The following is a 23609-nucleotide window of genomic DNA, read 5'->3' on the forward strand; positions in this document are numbered from 1 at the left end:
CCAGTCACTACTCTTGATGAACTGTGGTATTGTGTTGAAGCTGCATGGGCAGCTGTACCTGTACACGCCATCCAGGGTCTGTTTGACTCAATGCCCAGGCGTATAAAGGCCATTATTACGGCCGGAGGTGGTTGTTCTGGGTACTGATTTCTCAGGATCTATGCACCCAAATTGCATGAAAATGTAATCGCATGTCAGTTCTAGTATAATATATTTCTCCAGTGACAGGGTGTATACTTCCCGGGACAACCAGGAGATCCAGGAATAACCCGGTAATTTTTTCATCCGGGAGAAAACCGGGAAAGACCAGGGATATTTTTAGAATTCCGGAAATTTTTCATTGTTTTAGTTTTCAGTTACATTTTTGTAATTTTGACTGGTAAGAACCGATACTCCAACGAAGGATATTACTGTATCCCGCTGCTGCAGAATAATACTTCAACAATAAAACATAAACGAGAGAGAAAAAACCAAAATAACTTAAATTGCAAAGGAAATGCACCATATACGACGACGACACACAGTGCTCATGCAAGCGTCTGCCAACAGCAGAATGTGTCAAAAGCTTTAGGAAGACTATGCTATGCTTCGTAACAACAAATTGCCTCCGATGAGCGTGAAGTCACAACTGTTTACATTAGATTCGTTTAGCAGTTACAAGCAGGCTCATGTGCATGCACAGTTCAGTCGAGTTTGAGTAGTAGATTCTCCTGCTTCTGGCTACAGGAATGTGGCTGTTGGCTGTGCAAGCAGTCACAGCAAGCAGCTAGATGCTACTGGGAAAAGGGGATGCCAAATTCATTTTCTTGAGGAAAAAAACTTGTTTCGCAAAGCGGGTAGCATCCAGTGCATGTTTGTCTATTGATTATTCATATGATGATGAAACGCTTCCCTGTTGGTTTTTGAACATTTTTGAACACATTTTAAGTTGATTTCTGAATGAATCATAAGTTTACTTTCGAATGCATGCATAGTGTATGTGATGTCTCTGTCAGGAGAATCCTCGTCGCATCTAAAAATAAACTTTCCGCAGACGAAAAGGGGACGGGGCTATACGAGCTGAGGGAGTAAAGCCGAAAGGATGGATGCCAATCACTGTCTGATTAAGTGGTTGATTGGGTTTGCAAATGATCAACATTGTTATAATTACTAGAGAAATCCATAGATTCAGACTACCAGAATGGAGATAAACGACTGACAGGAATAACAGGTGAGAAAGATTCCATATTATCTTCTCGGTGTATCCAAGAAAATGAATTTTTGACAGAAAATTTTTGGCCAGATCGCTACACTAGTAAGGACCAGTAGGACAGTCCTCGGCTAGCAGGCTCGTAAGTTCTAGTCTGGAAAACATGTTGAACGAACTTGTAATAACACATAACCAGAAAATAATCATGGAATAACTAAACCTGTGATTCTGGCAGGGTTAGTGAAGTTAAGCGGCGAACAAATTTTGACAGTGGCAGCAGTAGCTACAGAATTGGTGATGACAAGACTGTCTATCAGAACGAGGAAGGAAAAGAAACGGGGACATCACACAAAGTATGGAAGAATAAGACTTTAGAATATTACTTTTCAATGTCATGCTTGAGAAGCTGGTGTGTATGAATGAGACGTGAAGTTATTTCCTAACATAAAGCTTTTTGCTTGTAGTAGGCCTAATAGGCATTTGATATTGGTACTTCATGGATTATATTCTGTCAAGTTATGAAAATGGCCATTTGTGGCAAAACAGTCTCGTTTATTTGGTGTGTTACAAAATTGCTGCCATATTAGAAAGGCCTATTTTGCTTTATCTAGCAGACAGTGACAAAATAGACGTAACCAGATCAAGAAACCACACCAGTCTTGGGTATTATTTGTATTAATAGCTTCTTCAGTATTAGATAACATCATTTCGATTTTTCGTGTAGCAAAACGTTTGACAAACTTTGATGAGGTAATAGATTCTTTTGCAGAAAGGAAAGCACACCGTGTAAAGCTGCAGCAAGATTAGAGAGAAAAAATGCTAGGAGCTAATGTTTGAAGAAATGTGTAATTTCTTGCTTATATCTTGTCAGTATTGGTTTTATATATCCTATATTTAATTTTATGTCACACAAAACAGCAAGTTATTAACTAATAGGCAATAAAGAGTTCAGATTTTCTGAAGAGTTCTTGTTCTCTCGATTACAAATAATCCCATCCGCTATTAATTACGAGACTTTTTTTAAGAGGGGCAGGCTGTCAAACCGGCCGTCTGGGAGCAGGAGAGGCACCACAAGACATTTCAATTTCCACTCTCCTGAATATAGTTTGGACGTGCGGTAAAAAAATACTTTATGAAGAGGCGCGACACTGCACTTTGGCATACTTACGACCAAATAATGTCTTAAATTTCCTCGAATACATATGTTTTATGTTTCAGACTTTTCAGAAAGATGTGCACTACAAGATGAACATATTGTGAAAATTCGATTTTTTTTAGTATTGACCCGGTTCGCAAATGTCATAGATCCGGGGCAGATGTGCAGAGCAGTCTCTGTTACAGTGGGTAGTCTCCACGTGACCCGTGTTTACATTTAGTGATTTTGCTGTTTCCCATTCGTTTACTCTCACGTCAAATGAAAACAAAACGGATATCTGTGGTCGGGAGCTATCAAGTGAATTAAAACACATTCACATAATTACGGGAGGCAGAAATATGTCATTCGTTTCAGATTTTATTTTATTTCCACCTTTTTGACAGTCAAGCATTAATCGCCTTGCGGAACAATGAAGTTATTTTTGTCTGTTTCCTAAAGAAATTTGACTTTTGTTAACCTTTTCCGCAGAGGCAGTCAATGTATTTGAAACGAAATGTTCAATTCCACAGTAATGGCTACTTTCAACTGTACGCTGCATTTAAAGTTCACATTTTCATTTTCTAGCACGTATGGCATTGTTGTTGTTGTTTTTGTGGTCTTCAGTCCTGAGACTGGTTTGATGCAGCTCTCCATGCTACTCTATCCTGTGCAAGATTCTTCATCTCCCAGTACCTACTGCATCCTACATCCTTCTGAATCTGCTTAGTGTATTCATCTCTTGGTCTCCCCCTACGATTTTTACCCTCCACGCTACCCTCCAATACTAAATTGGTGATCCCTTGATGCCTCAGAACATGTCCTACCAACCGACCCCTTCTTCTGGTCAAGTTGTGCCACAAACTTCTCTTCTCCCCAATCCTATTCAATACTTCCTCATTAGTTACGTGATCTACCCATCTAATCTTCAGCATTCTTCTGTAGCACCACATTTCGAAAGCTTCTATTCTCTTCTTGTCCAAACTATTTATCGTCCATGTTTCGCTTCCATACATGGCTACACTCCATACAAATACTTTCAGAAATGACTTCCTGACACTTAAATCTATACTCGATGTTAACAAATTTCTCTTCTTCAGAAACGCTTTCCTTGCCATTGCCAGTCTACATTTTATATCCTCTCTACTTCGACCATCATCAGTTATTTTGCTCCCCAAATAGCAAAACTCCTTTACTACTTTAAGTGTCTCATTTCCTAATCTAATACCCTCAACATCACCCGACTTAATTCGACTACATTCCATTATCCTCGTTTTGCTTTTGTTGATGTTCATCTTATATCCTCCTTTCAAGACACTGTCCATTCCGTTCAACTGCTCTTCCAAGTCCTTTGCTGTCTCTGACAGAATTACAATGTCATCGGCGAACCTCAAAGATTTTATTTCTTCTCCATGGATTTTAATACCTACTCCGAATTTTTCTTTTGTTTCCTTTACTGCTTGCTCAATATACAGATTGAATAACATTGGGGAGAGGCTACAACCCTGTCTTACTCCCTTCCCAACTACTGTTTCCCTTTCATGTCCCTCGACTCTTATAACTGCCATCTGGTTTCTGTACAAATTGTAAATAACCTTTTGCTCCCTGTATTTTACCCCTGCCACCTTTAGAATTTGAAAGAGAGTATTCCAGTCAACATTGTCAAAAGCTTTCTCTAAGTCTACAAATGCTAGAAACGTAGGTTTGCCTTTTCTTAATCTTTCTTCTAAGATAAATCGTAAGGTCAGTATTGCCTCACGTGTTCCAGTATTTCTACGGAATCCAAACTGATCTTCCCCGAGGTCGGCTTCTACTAGTTTTTCCATTCGTCTGTAAAGAATTCGTGTTAGTATTTTGCAGCTGTGGCTTATTAAACTGATTGTTCGGTAATTTTCACATCTGTCAACACCTGCTTTCTTTGGGATTGGAAGTATTATATTCTTCTTGAAGTCTGAGGGTATTTCGCCTGTTTCATACATCTTGCTCACCAGATGGTAGAGTTTTGTCAGGACTGGCTCTCCCAAGGCCATCAGTAGTTCCAATGGAATGTTGTCTACTCCGGGAGCCTTGTTTCGACTCAGGTCTTTCAGTGCTCTGTCAAACTCTTCACGCAGTATCGTATCTCCCATTTCATCTTCATCTACCTCCTCTTCCATTTCCATAATATTGTCCTCAAGAACATCACCCCTGTAATAGACCTTCTATGTACTCCTTCCACCTTTCTGCCTTCCCTTCTTTGCTTAGAACTGGGTTTCCATCTGGGCTCTTGATGTTCATACAAGTGGTTCTCTTATCTCCAAAGGTCTCTTTAATTTTCCTGTAGGCAGTATCTATCTTACCCCTATTGAGATAAGCCTCTACATCCTTGCATTTGTCCTCTAGCCATCCCTGCTTAGCCATTTTGCACTTCCTGTCGATCTCATTTTTGAGACGTTTGTATTCCTTTTTACCTGCTTCATTTACTGCATTTTTATATTTTCTCCTTTCATCAATTAAGTTCAATATTTCTTCTGTTACCCAAGGATTTCTACTAGCCCTCGTCTTTTTACCTACTTGATCCTCTGCTGCCTTCACTACTTCATCCCTCAAAGCTACCCATTATTCTTCTACTGTATTTCTTTCCCCCATGCCTGTCAATTGTTCCCTTATGCTCTCCCTGAAACTCTGTACAACCTCTGGTTCTTTCAGTTTATCCAGGTCCCATCTCCTTAAATTCCCACCTTTTTGCAGTTTCTTCAGTTTTAATCTACAGGTCATAACCAATAGATTGTGGTCAGAGTCCACATCTGCCCCTGAAAATGTCTTACAATTTAAATCCTGGTTCCTAAATCTCTGTCTTACCATTATATAATCTATCTGATACCTTTTAGTATCTCCAGGGTTCTTCCATGTATACAACCTTCTATCGTGATTCTTAAACCAAGTGTTAGCTATGATTAAGTTGTGCTCTGTGCAAAATTCTACCATTTTATTATGCCATAATAAAGAACCAAACATGATTTAATACAGTACTGGTGCCTCAAGAAAATTTACACCCCAAAAACCACACTGAAAAGATTAATATCAGGTCGAGGTCTACTTCGTTGGGGATCTGGACATACGAATGTGCCCTTTAAGTATGCACTTTAAATGTCAACATTTTACTGTGGTCCACGAAATTCCGATGCTCTTGGAGTATCCTCTGATGTCTTGTTTCTTTTATGACATTATGTATGATCTTTCAATGTTTTACACTTACATACATACGGGCTTCCTACGTCATGATAGCTACCCAAGCGCGGTGTCTCCTGTTATCTGCGCTCTCTGGCAACTGTTGAAACGAACCTGTTTCTAACAAGTCGCGGGAAAATATTGCGAATAGTGGTTTGAAAAGCGTTACTTTCAAAGTAAATATCCTTTTATGTGAGTTGAACTATGTGCAAGAATGTACCATGAATTTATTAAATTACAGAGCGTTTGACTCTCATTTAAAAATCAACTCTTTGATTACGAGCCATTTAGAAGAATTTTGAACCTTGAAGATCAGACATTTATGTCATTATTAAAAATATTACTGGCACATATGTGTGATATATGTGAAAGTGTAACACGTGCAAAAAAGATCAACAGTTTATGCGAAAGCTTAGCTTCTCTTGCAGCTTGAGACCAATATTATATGTGAAAGCTTTGCTTTTCTTGTAGCAACACTATGTATATTAATTTAAGCTATTAACTTTCCCTGTTTGTGAGTTTGTGCTACTTAACAGTGATGTTGCTGTTGGCTGAATACATCACGTATCCTATGCTCTGAATATTGGCTACGAACGACTTACAAAAGTGCATCGAAATCACGATATCAATGATTCGGAAAGTAACATGTGGTGTTTGGTGGAATCCCAATGTATACTTTTGTAATACGAAAATACGCAGCGTACATGTTGCTGCACATCAAAGAAATTTCCAAAACGTGTCTCTTTTCCTGAGTTTCGTTTTCTAAAGTGCCGTGAAATTGTACGGCCGTGTATAAAGCCATAACCATTCAAAGGATTCATAAGGGAAAATATACTGTCACCCGGGAGAAAGTGTATTTTTAACTGGGAAATCCGGGAATTTTATTTCCTTGTCCACGTATACACCCTGAATGAAAACCCGTTTATCATCTGCATTTATTCTTGGTGTAGCAATTTTAATGGCCAGTAGTGTAATTGTCAAATACTGTACATATATATCTGATTTATCAGTAACGGAAATATTTTTACTACGAACTGACTTTATATCCTCAACCTTGTGCTGCTGACCAGACACTCCCTTAACAACTGACCATATGGCTTTAATTTTATCCTAGGAATTAGCTATTCTATTATCATATACTCTTTGCCTTTATAACAACATTTTTAAGCACCTTACAATACTGTTTGTAATGGGCTACTGTAGCTTGTTGTGACTACTTCTAACGTTTTGATATAATTCCCACATTGCATTTTGGTGTTAAAATTTATGCATCATGGTCTGAAAGGCCATTCACACTTTTACTAACAGAATGTCCATCTAGTAATGAAGAATGAATAAAAATATTTATGGCTGTGCTACTGTTCCCCTACACCCTAGTTGGAAAAAACACAATCTGCATCAGATCATATGAATTTAGGAGATCTAACAACATCCTCTTTCTTGTACCATCATATACAAAATTTATATTGAAGTCACCACGTATAACTAATTTCTGGTACTTCCTGCGAAATGAATCGAGAACCTCTCTAGCTTGAGCAGAAATGCTCTGAAGTCAGTGTTAGGGGACCTATAAACAACAACAACTAGAAGTTTAGTTTCACTAAATTCAACTACCCCTGCACAACATTCAAATATCTGTTCGGTGTAGTGCTGTGATATGTCTTTGGGTTCAAATGGAATACTGCTTTTTACATACATAGCCACTCCCCCACCCCACAAGGAACTCCTTGAAAAACAGCCAGCTAATCTGTATCCTGGCAAAGGAAGCCTCTGAACTGTCAAATAATTTAAGTGGTGCTCCGACATACCAGAAATTTCAGAGTCAATGTCTATGAGCAGTTCACTAACGTTATCTCTAATATCTCTTATATTTTTTTGATGAAATATGCTAATTCCTTCTCTACTTTGAAACGTGATGTCCTGTGAATGTGAGTCCTTAGTTAAGAGCAACTTCCTTTAAGCAAGTATACCTGTCAGCTGATTTCAATCTAAAAACGGTGCAGTTCTAACACCAACTACTACAGAAATTTTTTGTAAGATCCCACCACCACTGACCATCACCCACTACACTGTCACCTGTAAGCTTTGCCAGCCTTCCCTTCCCATACCTATTGAGGTGCAGCCCATGCCTAGTGATACCCGATCTACTGATAGATCCAGCTGCCACCACTGAAATGTGACCCATGCCCTCTGCCATCAGTGCCCTCTCCAGGTCCATGTTAACAAGTCTAACAGCCCCGTTAAGATGAGGCCAATCATGACGCTGAAACAGTTGAACAAAATGCACGTTAGTGACACCCGTTTGAGTAGCTATCTTTACCAGGTCACCATCTACATCATATTCCCCGACCCTATCAAGATTGTTCCCTACTCCACCTACTATTACTACCTGATCCTCCTTCATAAAATTCCTACAGAACTCCCCTGTGATGTCAGTCACCTGAGCCAACCCTGGAGTAGGCTTCACAATGCTGGTGACATGGTACTCACTCCCCAACACTTCCTGCAACTGCTGGCCCACTCCTCTACCGTGCGAACTACCTAGCAGCAGAACCACCTTCTTTCTGCTAGACATTGCAACTGACCTAGGCCTCCTAACTGCTGAGGACTGCTGCAAGTTCCCTACATCTACAGCTACAAGAGGCTCCTCTCCACACAACTCTGACAGTTGGTCAAATCTATTGCTTATACACAAAGTATAACTTTCTGAATACCTCTGCCTCATAGCTGCCTCCTTGCCAACTGCCAGTTCCCATTCGCTCCTCAACCTAGTTTCTCCCTTGCGCATTGTAACTGCACCTGAAGGGCACATATTTTACGCTCCTGCTCTTCTATCAATTTATTTCTACTACCAATTCTGCATTCCCAGGAGAGGATCTCGCTAGAGTGCCCCACTGGCTTCCCCACTGCATTACCCCCCAATGAAAATACTTCGAACAAATCCCACTCCGTAACCCACTACTCACAAACCTACGACAGAGCCCACACTTCTCAATCGTGGTAAAATTTTTCGGTTATTGAAAAAAAAAAAACAATAGATCTACGTTACCTAAGTTCAGTTACCCAAGTAGAACTATTTATAGAACTAACAATAGCAGTCTCAAAATTCTCTGTCTACTGAGAAAGCAACTACTTGTACTAACACTACTACACCACAGCTAATACCCATACCAACTAAAGTTCACAAAATTATTACCTAAAACCAAAAATTCAAGTGGCCACTGGAACACTAAACGAAGTTCAAACACAGAATGAAAATTTTACTGAAATATTTCACTAGAAACAATAAGAAACGTCAGGTGAAAACTAAAGCACGAAATTTATTAAATGACTTCAACGCACAGAAACTCTAAAAAACACAGTGAGCGAACGTTTCCAAAAGTGTATTAAATCATTGTTTTGCCACAAACAGCACGAAACACCGCTGAAAACTATTAAATTTAATAACTATATAACAGTGCACAAATAACTTTGTCAGTACTTATCTTCATAACCACTGTACAGCTGCAACTGCACACTTCAAAATGTGAACACACTACTGAGGCATGAGACTCGGACGAACGTTGTAAGCACACTCACGAATAACAGGAAGAAAGACTGAAATTAATGAAAATCCATTAATAAGTTACTTCTACAGCAAATATTAACACAAATAAACTTTAAAATAAGTAACTGAAGACTAAAACTTGATAAAATATTGACGAGCAATTTCAACAGCATTCCAGCACACATGACGTCACACCAAAGAAGAACAGTTTATAATGGGAGGGACCCTCCATGGTATACAGTCACAGTAAACTCAGAGATGCAGAATGAAATGTGTTTGGCTGTCATGAGAGCAGTATGTCATGCCTTTAGTGTCTGCTGTAGCAGAATATTGTCAGATGATATTTCACAAACCCAAAGAAATGCTGGTTGCATGTAAAGACTGTTAGTGGCACCAAAGTTCGTGCTCAGTCCCTATCAAATGGGGCAGGAACTGAAATTGAGGGTCGAAAAGCAAAAGGTGAAATGCTTAACTCTCTTTTCAAATGCTCCTTTAAAAAGGAAAACCGAGGAGATCTCTCCCTATTTAATCTTCATACAACTGGAAAGATGAATGATAAGTATTAGTGTCTGCAGTGTTGACAAAAAGCTTAAATCATTAAAACTGAACTAAGTTCCAGGGCCCGATTGAATCCCTATTAGATTCTATACTGAATTTGCAGCTGAGTTAGCTCCTCTCCCAACTATAATCTATCCTTCGAACAAAAAACTGTGCCCAGTTCTTGGAAAAAAGCACAGACCACATCTGTCTACAAAAAGGGTAGAAGAAATTATCACAGAACTACCATCCAATATCCTTGACATTGATTTGTTGTAGAACCTTAGCATATGTTCTGAGCTCAAACATAATGAGGTATCTAGAACAAAATGACTTCCTCAGTGCCAGGTCGCATGACCTACTGAAAGCTTTGGATCAAGGCAAGCAGGTAGATGCAGTGTTTTGTGATTTCTAAAAACCATTTGACTCAGTACCACATCTATGCTTGTTGTCAAAAGTATGATCATATTGGGCATCAAGTGAAATTTGTGACTGGATTGAAGACTTTTTGGTAGGGATGGCACAGCATGTTATCTTGGATGGAGAGTCATCGTCAGATATAGAAGTAACTTTGTGTGTACCCCAGGGAAGTGTGTTGGGACCCATGATGCTCATGTTATATATTAATGATCTTGCAGGAAATATTAATAGTAAAATCAGGTTTTTTGCAGATGAAGCTGCACAAATATTCAGTTAGATCTTTTCTCGAATGTTGCTCAAGTGTGTGGAACCCATACCAAATAGAAATAATGGGGTGTGTTGAATGTATACAGAGAAGAACAGCATGTTTGATCACAGGTTTGTTTGATCCATGGGAGACTTGTCACAGAGATACTGAAGGAACTGAAATGGCAGACTATCCTGAGAAAGTCTAGTAACAAAGTTACAAGAACTGGTTTTAAATGATTATTCTAGGAGTACACTAAAACCCCTTATATATTAATCAAATAGCATGAGGATAAGATTGGAATAATTACTGCACGCACACAGATATTCAAATAATCGTTCGTCCTTTGCCCCACACATGAATGGAATGGGAAGAAACCCTAATAACTGGTACAATTGGACATACCCTCAGCCACGCACCTCACAGCAGTCTGAAGATTATAGATATGGATGTAGAAGTAGATAGTGGAGATGTTGAGTCACAGACAGCCACAACAAAAAGATTTCTAAACAAGTAAGTGTTTAGTCAAAAAGCCTTCTTCTGAACTAGACAACATACAAACACACATTCGTGCAAATACAACACAGACACCCATGACCACATTGCCAGACTGCGAGCAACAGAGCATGATGGATAAGCAATCTGGGTGGTGGGAGTATGGAGGAGACAGGGTGGGAAGGGGGAAGAAAGCAGGGTAGGGGTGGGGGCAGCAAATAGTTACTTGTGGGGAGCACACAAGGATGATGTTGGGAGAGTGTAGTGCAGCTAGTTGCAGTTGAGAGGTTAGATGGAGGGAAAAGGGTTTAGTGGAATAGAAGGCTGTGTAGTGCTCTAGTGGGAACAGGGATGGGGATAACTGGATGAAAGGCAGTGACTAATGAAAGTTAAGGCCAGGAGAGTTAAGGAAACATAGGATACATTGTGGGGAGAGTTCTCACTTGCACAGTTCAGAAAAGCTGGTGTTGGAATTGTGCGGGTGGGAACTTTCCCTGCAATATATACTACATTCCCCAAACCCTCCTAGCCTCAACTTAGGTTAGTCACTGTCTTTCACCACCTTATGCTCTTCCCTGTTACCACTCCAGCTCTACACAGTGTTCTAATCCACTAATGCACCCACAGTCTATCTACTTCTCTCCTTTTCCACTCCACCCTCCCCTCCCTTCCCCTGCCATCCATCTAACCTCCCAACTGCACCTAGCTGCCTTACTCTCTCCCCACCTCATTCTTGTATGCTTCCAGAAGCAGCACTTTACCATCCTCAACCCACACCCTGCTATCTCTCCCCAGCCTCCTTGTTACCCCATCATATGCTGTTGCCCACAATCTGGCTTTGGCAGCCAGAGACAGTGATCGTGTGTGTCTGAGTTGCGTTTGCGTGAATGTGAATGTGATTGTATTGTCCAGTTCAGAAGAAAGCCTTTCAACAATTGTTTAGCAGTCCTTTTTTTTTTTTTTGGCTTGTCTGTCACTCGACCTATCTACTATATGGTGTGCAGCAGTCTATCCTTTTCATAATATTGTCATTTCTTCTCTATAAAATTTTAATGATAAAATTTTTGGAAAGCTTGCAATATCTATGCAAAGTTTTGCGTCTGTTGGTTTTATTGCACTAATAAACAAATATGATAATTTGATTGTCTTGATTTTCATCTGAAATTTCTTCTGATTAACTAATTCACTATGTAATACATGTATACATTCTTTATGTTTGATTAACTAATTCACTATGTAATACATGTATACATTCTTTATGTTTAAATCTGGGTAGCATGTCATCCTATCGCCTTAAGCTTGTTTGTTTCTTACAACTAATTTTACTCCCTTTGCTTTCATTGTTAAATTGTAACTATTTTATTAATTCCTATGCACCATATGTTCCCAATTACACTTTGCCTTTTAATTAGTAAATTGCATGTACAAGATAAGATTTAGTTCTTAAATGTTGGACTACAAATCCAAGGGTTTGGTGTTCAAGCTGTGAGAGTCCTGGGATCTTTGCATTGTCATTTTATTGCTTTTTTTCCCTTCTGGAAGTGCTTTGTTAAATTAAACAACATGAAGATGTGGTTTTGGGTCCACCTTAAACTGTGGGTCTCCCATCTATCAGGCTGGGTGACTGGATTTGGAAGGTCATGGGGAGGTAAGGGCCTTTCCTGGTAAACCACTGCTTTCTTCAACCCATTCATCAGGTTGGTGACAGTTGTACCATTGTGAACATTTCATTCTTCCAGGTGCAAATCCAAAGTAATGAAAAAGTTATTAGAAATTTGTGTATTGTGAATGGAAACCTTTCAGCATTTGTGATTCCATTATTCAAAAGTGTCTCCCACATGTCATATACCAGCTGTTATGTAAACACTGTTTGGTCTTTCAGATTGGCGTGACTACCACCAAGATATCAATTACGATGGATGCGCATAGGCACAGGGTATATACTGGCAATACATAATATCCTGTTACAGAGCATGCTCCATAGCATGACATTGGTGACCTTGGTGCATGTTTCACCATACATACCATCTGAATTCTTCCCCCAGAGTTTCTCAGAACTCTGCAGGTGGGAACTGGCGCTACATGTCCTTGGTTTTCACCACCCACTAGGTCTTAATATACATTAATTTCTTCAATCTCAGCACTTCTTCACAGTAACTATTCCATTCTTCACTCCGTTTTGGTTTTTTATATCTTTCATTTTCTGAACTGTATTTTTCACCACCCCCTCTTCCCCATCTCTCACGTATGATGCATTTAGTGTTTTGCTGTCATTAACTCGTGCCCTATGTTTTGGCAGTAATTTCTGTCTTGCACATTACTATATCTTCCACATTTAAGCTCTTGAGTTTTCAAATCTCATCAGGTGCAGTCTCCAACAATCATTCTTTCCATCTCATCCTGTCTGGTGAGTCTCCCCTGACCCGGGTTCTGAGTGACTTTTCCGAACTCCACCGCTTTTGCGCTTGTCCTTCATACCTTTTTTTCCCAATTCAACCATTTTGTCCGGAGAAGGAATCATTGACTCTGAAAGCTTGCAAGCTGTAATACCTTTTGTATGTTGCTTGATGAATAGTTTTTATCTATCCAGTGACATTATATTATCTAAAAGTATTAGTTTCATTATAAATTTGGTATCATAACTAACATTTATCTTTTGTTGATCAATTTACCCATTGATTCACAGAAATCATTTTGTGTAAGTTCTGGGATAAGATTGAGATATAAGCCATTTCCTGCTTCTTCTGTGTAGTGCGTTCAGTGTTTCCAGTGTGGAATTTCTATTAAAAGTGATAGGATTAGGTGCGGAATAATCAGTTTCTTTAAAACAATTTTCTCTGTGTTGTTTAGTTGGAACTGCCTCTCCCCCTCCGCATTCCTCTCCCCCCTCCCCACTCCCTCCCTCTCCCCCTCACCCCCTCACCCCCCCACTTTCCCTCCCCTTCCTCTCCCTCTCCCCCTTTCCCTCCCTCTTCCTCTCCCCTCCCCTCCCCCTCCCCTCCCCCTCTCTCCTCCCTGCATCCCCTCTCCCTCCCTCCAGCCACCCCCCCCCCCTCTCTCTCTCTCTCTCTCTCTCTCTCTCTCTCTCTCTCTCTCTCTCTCTCTATATATATATATATATATATATATATATATATATATATATATACCTAAAAGCAAAGATGATGTGACTTACCAAATGAAAGTGCTGGCAGGTCGACAGACACACAAACGAACACAAACATACACACAAAATTCAAGCTTTCGCAACAAACTGTTGCCTCATCAGGAAAGAGGGAAGGAGAGGGAAAGACGAAAGGATGTGGGTTTTAAGGGAGAGGGTAAGGAGTCATTCCAGTCCCAGGAGCGGAAAGACTTACCTTAGGGGGAAAAAGGACGGGTATACACTCGCACACACACACATATCCATCCACACATATACAGTCACAAGCAGACATATATATATATATATATATATATATATGGTTATAATAGAAGGAAACATTCCACGAAGGAAAAATATACCTAAAAACAAAGATGATGTGACTTACCAAATGAAAGTGCTGGCAGGTCGACAGACACACAAACGAACACAAACATACACACAAAATTCAAGCTTTCGCAACAAACTGTTGCCTCATCAGGAAAGAGGGAAGGAGAGGGAAAGACGAAATGATGTGGGTTTTAAGGGAGAGGGTAAGGAGTCATTCCAGTCCCGGGAGCGGAAAGACTTACCTTAGGGGGAAAAAAGGACGGGTATACACTCGCGCACACACACACATATCCATCCACACATATACAGACACAATCAGACATATTTAAAGACCAATATATATATATGTATGTATATATATATCCCTGAAATAATGACTAAAGTACTTCATTTTCTTGCAGGAACACTCAGGCAACTGGGATGCTGATGACAGTGATACACCTGGCTTTACAGGTAGATCATCTAACTACTACTTCAAAAACATACAAAGTGCTGATTCAGACAGCAAAAGAAGTAAGTTTTATCATTTAATCATTCGCTGTTTTAAATTTTTTTGAGTTTGTACATGTATAAGTTACACAGATGGAAAATTTTTATGTACAGCACTGAAGTTCCTGGTGGACAAAAGAATGTTCCTGAGTACACTGAAAAAAAATTTAGAGCCTTATGTTGGTGTACCTCAAGAATATTTCAAGATAAACAGAGTACGTACCAGCCAACAAGAGCAGGAGTGTTCTCGTCTTTCAGAAAATCTTAAGTCTTTCCGTGATGATGAAAAACTTATCATTAAACTTGAAGGAGAATTCAGGGGAAAGGTCCATTTATTGTGTCCAAATAATACGGTAGAGGTAAGTCATATTTCAAATCTTTTGTTTTCTGCTCAGTAATAGCTTGGGAACTTGCTTTTGGGGTGTGTGTGTGTGTGTGTGTGTGTGTGTGTGTGTGTGTGTGTGTGAGAGAGAGAGAGAGAGAGAGAGAGAGAGAGAGAGAGAGAGAGAGAGAGAGAGATATGATATGAGATAATGATGTGAAGTACCTCAGTCTTCAGCTACATCATATTTTGTCTGACACACAAAATCATTAATTTCTTTTCAGACTAGCAAATTTCTCTGTGAGTGGATTATTGGTAAAGGAATGACAGTAGGAGAGGCAAAAAAGGAAATATTAGAAGAGGTAAAGAAGAAGCACGACTTGGATATTCCTTTTGATAGGTGAGAAGATTTTTGGTTGACTATATACCTGGGAACTGCATACTACTTATAACACATACAGAGTTCCCTAGTGAGTAAATTATCATAAGCAGATGAAGGCCTTGCTGATGGAATGCTGTGTCTTTAACCATCCTTTTTTTCCTCGGCTCCAATTGTAATTTATGCATTAAATTTTAGAGAATTGTGTGTATTTACTTCTTAAAATACTAAGATCCCAAATGGTCATATGTGATCTAGTATGAGATTTTCTATGATTATGAAAATCTTACTTTTGCAAGGTTAAGAGGTACCATATCAACAACTTCCATAATGTAAAACTCTAGATACAAATTTGAAAATATTTGTCCTTGGTTCACACACATTATGTCAGATTCTAATTAGAGAGGGGGGGGGAGGGAGGGAGGAGAAAGAAGAAGAAGAAGAAGAAGAAGAAGAAGTTGCTGCCCCACTACATCCTATCAGTTAGCACCACAGTGTTCTTGGGGTACATGGAAATATTGTTAAAAACCTTTAAAGTAGACAGACGTGTTGGGCATGGTGGTCCCTGAGAGTGACCTTTCAAATCACTTGATTTGCCCTTTATTGTGTGAGGTTTTGTGCTAAACTGTTGCTAACACACACTGTGACAGACCTGGTCATAAGAACATTTGAGGCCACAGCATTTATTTGCACTTGCCAATAATTTATAAGTGTGTGCACCAATTGTTTCTTCACTTTGTAGTAATGTTGGAGGCAGGAATTAGAATTATTAATTGAAAAAAAAAGATTTGAGGAAAAAGTGTTTCAAATTTAATTTCTGTTTTCTTTTTCACCACTGACTTTGTTCATACCTACTGTTCTACTGTACTTGTTAGACTAATCATTCATTCATGGTCTCAGGACATCAGAAAAAGTAAAATACAATGGAACCTCACATAATGAGCAAGACAAATCATAAAAAATGACTCGCTTAGCGAGCGATGTTTTGCATAATGAGTGAAGGTGATTGAGTGCGACATCACCAGCCGTTCACAAGCAGCCGGGGAAATGTTCAGCAATATGAACACCTTCCATTATTGGCAACAGCATATGAACAATGTCTTTAGTACATTGTGTTGACACAGTGTTTCTTCGTGTGCAAATTTTAATAGCCTTTGTAGAAATGTCCCTGAAGATAAAGCCGCAAGATGATGACCATAAGAGGCCTTATAAATGAAACAAAAAACATTGAAAAATGTGAATATGCTGTGACTGTTGCTGGTTCAGCTTGCATGCACAATTGCTCTACATCAACTATTTGTACTATCAACAAGAACAAGGACAAGATCAAGGAGATACATCCTTCAAAGAGAGGGACAAGAATACCTAAACAACGGTTTCGTATTCTGGATTATGTCGAAATGTTGCTTCTTATATGGATAAATGAAAAGAAATTGCAGTGAGACATTATTAATGAGAACATCTGCTGTGAGAAAGTGAGAATGATTTTTACTGACCTCGTTAAGAAAATGCCAGGATCATTAGTGACCGAAGAAGTGTTTAAGGGAAGCCATGAGTGGTTCAAGAAGTTTAAGAGAAGAACCAGCATACACAGAGTTGGGAGGCATGGTGAAGCAGTCGACTCCGACACAAAGGCAGCAGAGAACTTCACCAGCAACTTCAAGATGCTTGTAGATTCTGAGGGCTATCTGCCACAACAGGTTTTTAATTGTGACAAGATGGGTCTATTTTGGAAAAAGATGCTGAAACGTACCTTTATAATAGCAGGAGAGAATGCATTGCCCGATTGCAAGCCAATGAAAGACTGTCTCACATTGCTATTTAGTGCCAATGCAAGCCTTGATTTGAAAATTAAACCACTACTTCCTTACCGTTTGGAATCTCCATGGGCCTTCAAGAAGTGTGACGTCCAGAAGAGTATGTTTAATGTGATTTGGAGGTCCAACAACAAGACTTGGGTGACACATGATCTTTTCTGTGATTGGGGCAATAAAATGTTTGGTCCTTTGGTGACAAAATACTTGCTCGAGATGAATCTGCCACTCCATGTCTTGCTTGTTATGGACAACGCTCCTGCTCATTCTCCAGGCCTACAAGACCACCTCCTTGAAGAATTTCAGTTCCTCAAGATCCAGTTTCTGCCTCCCACCACCACTCAATTACTACTCTATCCTCTGAACCAACTTTAAGAAGCTCTACACTAAAGCACTCTTTGAGCATTGTTTTGAGTTGACTTAAACTACCAATCTCACTCTGAGAGAGCTTAGGAAATATCACTTCAACATCGTTGCCTGCGTCAAGATGATCGAAAAGGCATGGGAAGGGGTTACCAAGAGAACTCTCACTTCTGCTTGGAAGAAGCTTTGGCTGGAGTGTGTTGTTCATTGTGACTCTGAGGCATTTGAGTCGGTACCTGTGGAACCTGTAGTCAACAAGGTCATGTCTTTGACGAAGAGCATGGGACTAGAAGTGGATAACAGTGGTACCAATGAGTTTATGGAAGTTCATGTTCAAGAAATGACCACCAAAGTGCTTATGGAGTTGCAGTGTGTGCAGGAAGTTGTTCAGAGGAGTTCATCAGAAGAGCAGGAGGCAGTAACAGCAAAAGCAGCTATCTTGTGGTACAATAAGAGAAATGCTGAAAGCATGGGAATAGGTTGCACTGTACATTGACAATCTTCAGCCCAACAAAACAGAAGCTATGCGTGCTACAAATTTATTTGTCGATAATGCTGTGTCAAATTTTCGCCAAGTGTTTAAGTGTTAACAGAAACAATAACCAGTGGTGGCTATTCTGTAAGAGCACATGAACAACTTAACATTTGACACCTTATGGATATACTGGTTATTTTTATTTGAATGCTGTTAAATGTAATGTAGACGCGGTAATCTGAAGTATGCGGCACTAAATCTATTGCGCTGTGCAACATTGCTCGTCTAGACTTCATAAAGCTTGGCATAAGGGTGCTGAGCATACCTTCTCTTGTGCACATTTTAAGGAGCTTCTGTGCATGCGCAACTGGCGTGACGTTATTGCCTTATGGGCCAAATACATACAGACTTGATAAACAATGTGCACAGTTTGCAGGGTGCACTGCTAGCCCTTACCACTCAACTACAAGTTCATGTTAATGCCAGCAGGTGGTAGCACTCTGCAGCAGTCTTTTACCCATGTTTGCTTGGCAGAAATCCTGCTAGGCAGCAGCACACTCCACAGATATGCCAATTCACTCACTATAGAGAAAATTAAATCAGCCATCAGAATATAATTATACTGATAGAAAAACGTATTTTATAGGATTCTGAATAAGATATACTACATTAAGTTTAGGATTCTATCATACAGTAATCCATTTGAGTCACTGAGAACCATGAAGAACCAAATCGTCGTTTGTGAGACTGTAGCTTTTATTCACGCTTCTGACAGTTGTTGACCTAATTGTGGGTCAGGCTTATCCGTACTGCAGGTCCACATTGTACGTGTATCTGAACATTCACAAAAGGCTGTCTCACTGGTTTCTCTGATATTTACTTAAGTATGGGGTAAAGGTGTCGAAGACGGTGTGCTTTTGATCCTTATGGCTCTCAGCACCTCATTTGTATTTTAATCAAGTGACCTTGTTGGTAGATAGCACTACTTGAATGCAATAATTTCTGCAAATGGCAGTTTGTGTTTGGAGTTTGTTGTTTACTGTGCAGGAATCAGCTTCCCTGTGTAGTGTCAACACTAACTCTGTTGTACCTGTTTTAAGCGTTAACAGAAAAGAAAATGACCAGGAAAAGTTAGCCGCAAAGAAAGTAGACCCTCCCAGACTAGTTCTGTTATCCGAAAAAGTGACAAAATGAAATAATCGAGACTACAAGTTAACATCTAACAAAGAAGCGTATAACATGTGTAAGTTGTTGTGTGGGTGCAATGTAAGAATGTCTGATTTTCACCCTTTAATTAATTCATTAGCTAATATATGAATTAGGGATCTTGTAATTTGTCCGAAAAAATAAAAAAAGATTGAAAACTCCCACTTGCACAAAAATGCAAAATGGAGAGTAGCAAAAGCTTAAATACTATATCATTCTTGCCATAAACTGTAGTACAAAGCAACAAAATTACACACAAACAATTCTTCCTCTTTTCAGGCAAGTTATGTATATTATTATTATTATTATTATTATTATTATTATTATTATTATTATTGACAGCAACTGAAGTTGTATAAGTATGGTAAGCATAACTGTTATACAGCAGATGCTATTAATTTCACACTCTGATATTTATGTGTATTTAAAAATTTGCAAACACCCAGAATGTATACTTACAAGCTGCCACTGCAAATGACTGTAGATAGCTTCCTAGTAAAAAAGAATTAGTAATGTATTGTGAATAATAAAGTACATAATAGCGTATTTGTAATTTTCTTTGAGCAAATGGCATGAATAGGATAAAACTTTTAGTACTTTTCTGCATGGAACACATTGCCGTGTTTTATATTAATTTATATGGGATAAATTGTTTTGCTTAATGAGTATTTTGCACTACGAATAAGATTCTAGAATGAATTATACTTACAGTGTGAGGTTCCATTGTATATGGCCTTTATATTTCAACAACACTTGGAGGTCCAGTCACTCAGACAAATTTCAGGCTTAGAAAACTAGTCATTTGTTCCATTATTTGAAATGTTACTGGCACATTTTTGTGTACTTTATCTCAAAGGCTAATATACACACAAAAAAAAGCTCCAAGGCTTTCCTCATGTTTTAGTGTTGTGATAGAGTACAGATTTTACAACAATGAAATGAAACGTACAGTTATCCTTCCAAAAAAAAAAAAAAAAAAAGGGAATGTGAGGCTAGCTATGGAGCAATTTAAGGAGTTATTGCTGTTATATAGAAAATTCTGAAGCATTGTGGCATGCAGAGAGAGGTGCTGCAATCAGGGCAATACTAGCTTATAACTCTCATGCTTGCTTTGCCAGCAGATTTGTTTTGTCTTTTGTGGTTAAATCTTGTAAACCCGTGTTCGATGCTGTCAAGTCATGAAATTCACCTGTAAAAAATACAATGTGAAGACAAAACATAGCTAAATTGTAGTTACAGAAGCAGTATTTTTAGCAAAAATATTACTGATCAGAAATGGTAGCAGATTGCTGTATGAATCTTCTTCAAACTGTTCCCTCTCAAATGTTCCTCCCTCTGATTAAAAATCACTGAATTATTCTTCTAGAAATTCCAAAATTTCCTGCTCATCTGAAAAACTTTTGAGTACACACATGAAAACATGAGCACCCAATCACTCAGTCGTTCTTGACAGCATCTCTTATGTTCACTATTGCTTCTTTCAAAGTAATATTAGAAATTGACAGCAGAAGTCAGCACCTGTTATAGAACAATTAGCGATATGTCTGTTCATTGTTCTCGTACGAGACTGTCCAGTTTTTGTGCAATAGGTGAACGACATAGCCTGAGCTACTCTTACAAATGTCCCTACAGTCTGCTGTGTCATATGTCAACGCAGAGAGCAATTGCCAAATTGGAAAGAAAAAACTGGAAGTGGACTCACTGAAAGAAGTATTTATAACACAGCATTCAATACTGTGTCATGTGTTACTATCTGAAGTTCTTATGCTGCTATTAGAGCTGTCTTGACAAGGAGCTGGCCCTTAATTTTATGAAAAAATGGGCAAACTGCAAGACAATAGGAAAAAAAAGGGGGGGGGGCACTAGAACTTCCAAACTTTATTGGATGGAGATTTCAGTGTTCAGCTGGATAGTTCATCCTACAAATTGTATAATAAACTATCCACATATATTTACTAAATTATTTTAACACTAGTTTCAAATGACAGCAACACTTTTAAACGTGCAATTGTGAAAACACGTGTAACATTCCAACAGTTGTTTTCGTTGATATTTTGTTGAGTTTAGGAACTTCTTACACTCACTCCAATTACAATAAAAACTGACACTGACACTGTTTAGTGACCAAAACTGTATCCATTCATTCAGACGCTGGGAACAAATAAGAGGAAAGATTTTTATTTAATATTGGATAAATTTATTATCTAAGAAAGGCAATTATTTTTGGATTGTACTCAGCCCACATTTGACTAGCACAAAAATCTGATGAAATAATACTGACCAAAACACAGTAGTCATTAATTTTTCTTAGAATTCTGTGAGATTTATTGCACAGCAGCCTGCAAAGACTGTTTAATTGGTATGAACCAATCAGCTATCCTTCTACATCTAATGTTTGATTTTTGACGGCCACACCTTTTCAGCTTAAAGTATACATTATCTGATCAAATGGGCACCTAGTAGTGGACATTAATATGGGGCATGTCCAACCTTCATCACTGTGGCAGCTTGAACTCTGTTGGGGATACTTTCAGCGAGTGTCTGAATGTCTGTGGAGAAGGGCAGCCCATTATTCCTCAGGAGGTAAACCAGAGAAGGTATGATGTATGATGCTGGAATCTGAAGTGAAGTTGACATTCTATCTCATGCCATAGCTGTTCCATGGGTTTCATGCTGGAACAGTTGGCAGGCCAGTCCATTACAGGAATGTTATTGCCCACAGACCATTGCCTCGCAGATGACGCTTTCATGACATGGTGCATTGCCATGCTGATAAGATCAGTCATTCCTGAAATGTTCATCTCCTGTATGCAGTACACAGTGCGGCAAAATATGTTCATATCTTTCCATATTTAGCATTTTCTTAAGCAAGATAAGGGTCCACAACCTAAGCACAGAAAACACACTCAGTAATAACACCACCTCTTCTATATTTCATTTTTGGCGCTGCACATTATATGTCAAATTCTCCAGGCATTTGCTAAACCCTAAATTGTTGGATTTCAATGCGGTGTAACATGATTCATCACTCCAAATCACTAATTTCTCAAGCATTGTTCAGCATTGACTACAGAAATGTGTGGTTCATGATGTACTGGTTGACCATTGTAGCCTGTTCTTTCCAACTCCCTATGCCTAGTCATTGTGCAAGCTGGACTACTGGTAGCACTTCGTTATTCATTAGTGACTCTTTCCACTGATTTCATACTTTTTTTTTTTTACAGCACACCCTGCCCCTCTGCCTGGTCTTGGTTTAGCTATGCTTATTTCTTCACATTTCCCCTTCACAATCACATCACCAACAGTCAAGTTGAGAAGCATTAGAACAGTTGAATTGTCCCCAATGAATTTGGTACTTGTGACACCCAGTGACTAGGCAATGTTCAAAGTCACGGAGTTCTCCTGATCGACCTATTCTGCTGTTACTGCTTCCTTTACTGACAGTGCAGTACTCACGACCTCCTTTTATACTGGTCATTCTACTTCCCATCACACCTGGTGGTCAATTCTGCATTGCATTCAGGTGTTTAGATACTTTAGATCAGATAGTGTACTTCGTCTCTTAAAGCAAATCTTCTGTTAGCATCAGAATTTCCAGATAAGTGACAGATTCAGTAGATGGGGGTTTGATCTAGAGATCTGCCTTCCATGGTCAACACTCTACCACTTATGTAGAGGGACCTAAGGACATTATAATTTTGTATTTTTTTAACAAACTTTTTCTTGTGTTTATCAGAAGACTGTGCATAAAAAAAATGGAAATGAATTCCATGCTCTCCTTCACTGCACATAGTCCAAATTCTAGCAGTTCACTCTCTTGATATACAAATTATATTTCATAATTTAATTGGATAGATAAAAAATCTAGTCAAGTGGCAGCAAAACACACACACACACACACACACACACACACACACACACACACACGAGTTTTAATGTGTGTATTCTGCCACCACTGGGTGAGTAGATTTTTTTATCTATCCAATTAAATTATTTTGTCATAAATTGATGGTTTTCATTGTTCAATTATATTTCATGATGGTCTTCATATTTTTCACTTCACCAGTTGTCCACAGCTTGTGGTCTGGTGGTTAGCAGCATTGCCTCTGTATTACAGGGTCCTGGGCAAAATTCCCAGCTGGATCTGATTTTTTTCACTCAAGGAATGGATGTTGCTGTTGTCTTAATCATTTCATCTCATTTTCATCATAGAGACACAAAAGTCACTGATATGATGTCAAACATAAAAGCTTGCACCAGGCGACCAAGCAACCCCGGACAGGGTTTCCTGCCCATTAATGCCATACAGTCA

General features: G+C 39.0%; 1 protein-coding gene across 4 annotated transcripts in view; it reads left to right on the forward strand.

The window, feature by feature from the left end:
- LOC126188300 (ubiquitin carboxyl-terminal hydrolase 47) overlaps nt 1–23609 on the forward strand; it is a 157766-nt gene that overhangs the window by 124119 nt on the left and 10038 nt on the right. For 3 of the 4 annotated variants that reach the window (XM_049929890.1, XM_049929892.1, XM_049929891.1), the window contains 3 exons: nt 14651–14762; nt 14832–15097; nt 15345–15460. In XM_049929890.1, the coding sequence (XP_049785847.1) occupies nt 14651–14762; nt 14832–15097; nt 15345–15460 (494 nt within the window). The remainder of the gene's footprint in view (nt 1–14650; nt 14763–14831; nt 15098–15344; nt 15461–23609) is intronic. The other variant, XM_049929893.1, reaches the window with a different exon arrangement.

Source organism: Schistocerca cancellata, chromosome 5 (genome assembly GCF_023864275.1).
Source record: "Schistocerca cancellata isolate TAMUIC-IGC-003103 chromosome 5, iqSchCanc2.1, whole genome shotgun sequence".
Lineage (NCBI taxonomy): Eukaryota > Metazoa > Arthropoda > Insecta > Orthoptera > Acrididae > Schistocerca > Schistocerca cancellata.